This window comes from Microtus ochrogaster, chromosome 7 (assembly GCF_000317375.1).
Source record: "Microtus ochrogaster isolate Prairie Vole_2 chromosome 7, MicOch1.0, whole genome shotgun sequence".
NCBI classification, from domain to species: Eukaryota; Metazoa; Chordata; class Mammalia; order Rodentia; family Cricetidae; genus Microtus; species Microtus ochrogaster.
In genome coordinates this window covers 81469534-81476479 of record NC_022014.1, presented here as the reverse complement: position 1 = coordinate 81476479, position 6946 = coordinate 81469534, and the positions used below count along the sequence as shown (strand labels likewise).

At 53.7% G+C, this 6946-nt stretch overlaps 1 protein-coding gene across 1 annotated transcript in view; it reads left to right on the top strand.

Annotated features, from left to right (window-relative positions):
* Lgals3bp (galectin 3 binding protein) overlaps positions 1–6946 on the top strand; it is an 11323-nt gene that overhangs the window by 1851 nt on the left and 2526 nt on the right. Inside the window, exons 2-5 of the mRNA XM_005350814.3 lie at positions 927–1000; positions 1913–2104; positions 2268–2399; positions 3810–4062. Of these exons, the coding sequence (XP_005350871.1) occupies positions 949–1000; positions 1913–2104; positions 2268–2399; positions 3810–4062 (629 nt within the window). The 5' untranslated portion in view covers positions 927–948. The remainder of the gene's footprint in view (positions 1–926; positions 1001–1912; positions 2105–2267; positions 2400–3809; positions 4063–6946) is intronic.

Here is a 6946-nt window from a genome sequence, read left to right as displayed (position 1 = left end):
CACCTCCCACCTCCCACTCATCCCCACTTCATACTTCCCACCCATCCCCGTTTTGCACACCCTACCCACCCCCACCTCCCACCTCCCACTCATCCCCACCCTCCCATCCCCATTTCACACATTTTACCCACCCCCACTTCACACCTCCCACCCATCCTTACTTCAGACCTCCCACCCACCTCCCACTTCACATCTCCCACTCACCCCCACTTCACACCCTGGAGGCCCAGACCCTTCTGCACTGTCTCTGTCACTTAAGGCCAACTGTTAGCAGGCTTAAACCTTGTCTATCCCCAAGACACAGCCCTTGTGTTTCCTGGGTGCTCATTGCCCAGAGCCCTCACCCACCTGTTCCACCTTCTTACTGGCCTGAAGATTGTTCCCCAGAGGCCTACATGAGAGCCATCACATGGCCATATGAGCCCTGCAGAAGAGGGACCACCCACAAAACTGCCCAGTCCTCCACCAGCAGGGCTGACGAGACCGTGGGACTGCTGGTCTGCTGTTGAAACAGGCTTCTTGGTTCCCAGCTGCTCAGTAACTCAGACTGGAAATAACCACACAGAAACTGTATTAATTAAATCACTGTTTGGCCCCTTAGCTCTATCTTCTTATTGGCTAACTCTTACATATTATTTTAACCCATCTCCATTAATCTATGTATTGCCACGTGGCAGTGGCTTACTGGGTAAAGTTCCAGCGTCTGTCTCCCGTGGGGCTACATGGCTTCTATCTGTCTCTGTCTCCTCTCTCCCAGCATTCAGTTTAGTCCCCCCCACCCCAGCTCTGTTCCCCTATAGCTCTGCTATAGGCCCAAAGCAGTTTCCTTATTAACCAATGATATTCACAACACACAGAGGGGATCTCACATCAGTCTGCAGTGGAGAACTGTCACCAGACTCATTGTGCTGTCCCTTCTGCTGCAGGGTTGGGCTTCTAGACCAGGCCATGGCACTCCTATGGCTCCTCTCTGTGTGGTTGCTGGTTCCAGGGACTCAAGGTGAGTCATGCCCGCTGGCAAATGCCCAAAACAGAAGTCTTCAAGGCTGCTCCACCTTGCCCTGTGGGTCACCTCCTCACAGAAAACCCAGGTGTCATCCTACGAGGTGCCATGTCTCGGAAGTCTCTCCATGTGGAGCCCAGTCAATCCCAAATGATGGTGGCGTGTGGCTGGGGTTCCCCTGGGCCCGGGGGCCACTCAGGTGAAACCTGAGTGAAACTCAACTGTTCACTGAGGGAATCCCAACTGTGGCCAAGGAGGGGGTGCCGAGCCTGTGCTGTCCTGGAGTGGGTGGCCTTGGGACGCAGGTTAGAATTCAGAGAGCCCCTGGGGGGGGGGCGGTCATCCTGCACCCTCAGCTGAATGCCCTCTTTAGCATGAATGAGCCCCAAATTCAAGCACCCAGCTACTTGCTGACCCTCTGAGCATTGGCAGAGATGGGAGCCCCTTGACTGCCTTGCCGGATTACAGACTCTCTCTGGCTCAGGTTGTCTGCTTTAGACCAACACTGCAGGGACAAGGGCATCTGCTCTCTGCCTGTGTCTAGGGGTCACCTGTCCCCTCAGGCCAGCATTCCAGAGAGCCAGCAAGAGGCCTCTTCCTCTCCCAGGCCTTCCCATGGGTCACCACCTCCATCCACTCTGCAGGATGGAGAGCCACGGTGCTCTCTTAGAGCAAAAGGCCCAAAGCTGAGAAACCGAAAGGCCGTGGCCTCCATGGGGTCCTCAGAGAGCGTTCTCGGCTCCTCAGTGGGTAGCGTTTCACACATGGAGGGGAGGCTCTGAAGTGTTTCGAGAGCAACCCCACTGCACCCTAGTTGGGGTAACCTTCACCCCAGAAGCATCGAGGTCATGGGGATGGGCACCAAAACAGGCCAACCCTCCTCCCAGCTGACCCCCACTTTCCCAACAGGTACAGAAGATGGGGACATGCGTCTGGTTAACGGGGCCTCAGCCAACGAAGGCCGCGTGGAGATCTTCTACAGAGGCCAATGGGGGACAGTGTGTGACAACCTCTGGAACATTTTAGATGCCAACGTCGTCTGCCGAGCCCTGGGCTATGAGAACGCCACTCGGGCGCTGGGCAGAGCTGCCTTTGGACCAGGTGTGGGCTGCTATGACAACCCCCCCGAAAAGCTGAGGTCGCTTAGTAATGCCCCTCAAACATCCCCGCTGTGCCAGTGAGCAGTACTGTTGCAGGACCTACTCTCCACCAAGGGTCCAGCTCCTCCTCCAGTGTGGCCCCTGACTTCCTCTTGTGCCCACAGGAAGGGGACCCGTCATGCTGGACGAGGTGGAGTGCACAGGGACAGAGCCCTCGCTGGCCAACTGCAGCTCCCTGGGTTGGCTGAAGAGCCGCTGCGGGCATGAGAAGGATGCAGGCGTCATCTGCTCTAACGGTGAGCCGCCCTTGCCCGCCCAGCACCTGGGTGAAGCAAGGGTTATGCCCGTGCCCCTCCCCCTGTGTACGCAGACATTGAGAGTGGTGCCCTGGGTGTGGCTGGGATGTATGACAACTTCACTTCCTCCGGGAGAGCCCATTGTGTTTCCTGTGTTAGGGAAGCTTCTGTAGCAGGGCAGTGGGTTATGGGTCAGGGACTGTATCCCATTTATGGATGACACCTGTGTGAGGGTGTTGGCTCTCTAAGGCACAGGGTCTTAGGGTTATTACGTGTTCTGTTGCGTTGCCTAGTTCCCCGGGCACAGGTTGTAGCAGTTCTGATTGGCTGGGGTCAAGGACACAGGTGCCCAGAGCCCTACCTGCCGAACTCTGACCCCATTCCAGCTCTTCACCTCCTGTGTCTGAGACTCAGTGGGAGCTTTTCTTCCTGGGCTAGCCTGTGGGGTTCCTGGAGACTCCCCTCTGTCCCGAGTTTGGGAACTGAGGCACGAGGGTATTGACTCCCACAAGGTCAGACAAGCATGGGAGAATTTGATCGGGGGTGGAAGGCTCATACTGGAGGGGCCTCATGGATAGACTAAGCTGTGCAGGGTGCTGGGAGGACAGGAGGCCCCTCCAGCCAGGGAACAATGTGGACAGGAAGATGGAGGTAGACGCTAGGGTCCACAGTGAGAGGAGACACCAAGGAGCCAGCCCACCCAGTCTAAAAGTAAAAATCAAGCCAACCCTCCTAGGCAACCAGTGATGTTCCATGTGGTTCTGGATTAGGCCTTGGGAGGCAGGGAAAAGTGGGGGTGCCCACAGGCATGCCATAGCCCCTCAAGGACTTATCTCCTCGGGAATGGGGAGGCCCAAGTTCTAGTGTGAGATTACCATGGAACCCTGACTTCTCAGGCTGTTCACTGGGTGTAGGAGATAGACTTAATGCTCCGTCCCTCTCCCTCTGAAACCTCAAAAGCCCACTCCTACTAACACAGCTCCTCCAGCAAGGCTGCACTTCACCGCCCTTCTCATCCTTTCAAACAATGCCACTTCCCTGTGACAAGCATTCAAATATATGAACCTGTGGGAGCCGTTCTCATTCAGACTCCAGAGCGCTCGCCACAAACCAAACACAGTGCCTGAGTGGGGTCCAGGGAGCAGCCTCTGGGTGTATCAGGGCACAGGGCCACATGTGACCAGAGAGGCCAGGAGGGCCTGCTCCTGTTTCATGAGGTTCAGAGGGCAGCTGCACCCTTCCTCACGGCCTGTTCCATCCTGCGTTTTTCCCTTCTGAGCAAAGCCAGGTACCAGGATGGCTGGCACAGATGAAGAACATGACTCCCAAGGGTCAAATGCAGCTTTGAGTCAGAGAAAATGGTTTACAGAGCCCAAAGCCTCACACAGCAACTCCCTCTGTCTCTCCCAGAAACCAGTGGTGTCCACGTCCTGGACCTCTCTGGAGATCTCCCAGATGCGCTGGGCCGGATCTTTGACAGTCAGCAGGACTGCGACCTGTTCATCCAGGTGACAGGGGAGGGGCATGGAGATCTGACCCTCTGTGTCCACAAGCTGATCCTGAACACCAACCCGGAGGCCCAGGCCCTGCAGCAGGCAGTGGGCAGAAGTGTCCTCATGAGAGTGGATGCGGAGTGCATGCCTGTGGTCAGAGACTTCCTCAGGTAAGCCACGCCTTCAGCTCCGGTCGTGCCTTGGGCTACACGCTCCTCCTAGTCGCTGCAGCGTCCACTGTGCTAGGGTGGGGCAGCAAGGTAAGTAGATGGGCCCTGCACATCTGATCCTGTGCTCGTGCAACACCCATACACATGTACCTGCACATCACACAGCCATGCAGCCGTGTGCATGCTTCTTCCCACTGCACACGGCTGTACTCGCAGGCAAACTGTCGTAGAATATTATTTTAAGGTGTGTTGCTTTTGTTTGTGCTCCGGAACATTTGTTTAATGATGCAAAGATGTGTTTGGTTAAGCAAATTTAGCTGCGGTCAGGAGGCTGTGTCAGTAACTAGCTGACAGGAAGTTAGAGGAGGAACCAGGTGGAAAAGAGTTTATAAGGCGGGCTGAGAAGTACAAGCAGTAAGAAGATGAGCTAGGTGAGCTGTTTGCTATTCCGCTTCTCTGGGAAGCAGGATTCTACCTCAACCCTTGCATCTTTAGTTCTTTAGAGGGACAGAGATTTAGATAAGTTCCCTTTGTAGCTTTGAAGGAGTTGGTGCTGAGGGAATACCCTCGGGCTGTGGCTCTTGCAGGCTAACCGCTGCTGGTAGCGGTGGAGTTGCAGTTGCTGGCTAGGATAGCCGTAGCTATCAACCATTAAAAAGAGGGACAGCAACAAGCAGTAGCAAACTCTCCCATCTATCTGCAGCCACATGGAGACACATCTGAATGCTTGCTGCACTTGTGTGAACACAGTCACACCCAGATGCTCCCTGCACTTGCACGGAAGCATTGAACGTTCGTACGTCTGAATACTCAACTGCCTTTGCACGTGCGCATGTGCGTGAGTGCATGCGCGTGTGCACACACATGTACGTATGCGTCCAAATGCATCCTGCCCTTGTAGAAACACATGCTTGTGCATCTGAGCCTCGCTTTTCTGTGTGCCTGTTTGTCTGCTCGTCTTAGTTACTGTTCTTTTGCTGTGAAGAGACACCATGACCAAGGCGACTCTTCAGATAAAAGCATGTAACGGAGGGCTTGCTTGCAGCTAAAAGCATGTAACCAAGGACTTGCTTGCAGCTCCAGAGCTTTAGTCCGTTGTCAACGTGGCGGTGGGTGTGGAGCATGGACGCGTGCAGGCTGTTGCTGGAAGAGTAGCTGAGAGCCTTACATCCGATCCACAGACGGAGAGAGACTGGGCCTCATGGGCTTTTCAACCTCTCCGCCCACCCCAATAACACAGCTCTTCCAGCAAGGCCACACCTCACAGCCCTTCCCATCCTTTCTAACAGTGTCGCTCCCCGGTGATCAAGCATGGCCTATGGGGGCCGTTCTGATTCAGACCACCACTGCACTCTAGTGTGCAAGCATCCATGCACACTGAACTAGTGTGCACACATGTGCTCTTACCCACATCCAGCGCACACAGATACGTGCATTCTCCAAACCATCATGTGCTCGTGTAAGAATTTTTTTTTTATATTCTGAGGTTATGACCTAGCATGGAGTACCAGACCTAGAGCTTCTCTGTGAGCCACCTGGGAGGGCACTAGGCAGCATAGATCTCCTACAGCAAGGCTAGAAAGGCTTCCCGCCTGGGCCGTTGGGAAGGCACAGACATTGTAAGTAAGACATACTCATAAGCCCTCTCCTCTCTCTGTCATGTACCTTAGACGTGTTAGAAGTCACACACAGGCTGGAGAGATGGCTCAGCAGTTAAGAGTACTGACTGCTCTTCCAGAGGTCATGAGTTCAATTCCCAGAAACTGCATGTTTGCTCACAAACATCTCTAGTGGTATCTGATGCCCTCTTCTGGCATAAAGGTGTACATGCAGATATCTCTCATGCATAAAATAAATAAATCTTTAAAAAAAGGTGGGGGGCTGGAGAGATGGCTCAGAGGTTAAGAGCATTGGTTGCTCTTCCAGAGGTCCTGAGTTCAATTCCCAGCAACCACATGGTGGCTCACAACCATCTGTAATGAGATCTGGTGCCCTCTTCTGGCCTGTAGGCATGGAGGCTGAACACTGTGTACATAATAAATAAATAAATCTTTAAAAAAAAAAAGAAGTCACACACATACCCATACACAGACACCTACACACATGTACAAACACATACACACACATACCCCTACGCACATGCACATACACACACCTACACACACACGTACAAACACATAACACACACACACATGTACAAACACATAACACACACACACACACACCTAGGTTCTTGTGTGATTATTTGTGTGGGCCCCACAGGGCGTATGTGGAAGTCAGAGTAGCTTCTCTCCCTCCACCATGTGGGTTCTGGGGATCAGCTCAGGTCATCAGACTTGGTAGCGATCGACTGGCTGCTGAGCCATCTTGCCAGCTTCAGCTAAGACTCTTCCCTTCCCATGGCAGGAAGCAGTGACTTCAGAACTGTCTGTGAAGGGAGGAGGAAAAGTGCGCTCCTCTGGGGAGTCTTCACAGACTACCCCTGGCTCCTGTCGGGTCAGGTGCAGGATTCTCAGGATGAGAGGAGACAATTAGTGGCGTCCACATCCATCCCCGGCCTCTGCCACAACCCTTCTCTGCATCCTCCCTGCTGCATTGTTAAGATCACGCAGGGTCCACACCTAGGACTTTAAAACAGAGCATTTATTAAAAAGGATTCTCTCTTGTCCTTATGACACGAGGCTTTATATAACAGAACGTGACATTTATGAGAACAATACTGGCGATTAAACCCAGATTAGAACCGTTGGCTCCCAGCCTAGTATGCAAACCTGGCAGGGATCCTGTGTCCTCCTGGTGAATTCTGTGTCTAAGACACAGTGGAGGGTGGAGCAGATGCCATCTCTGCCTTCCTGCTCCCCCCCTCGTCCCAGCTGTGGCCTGG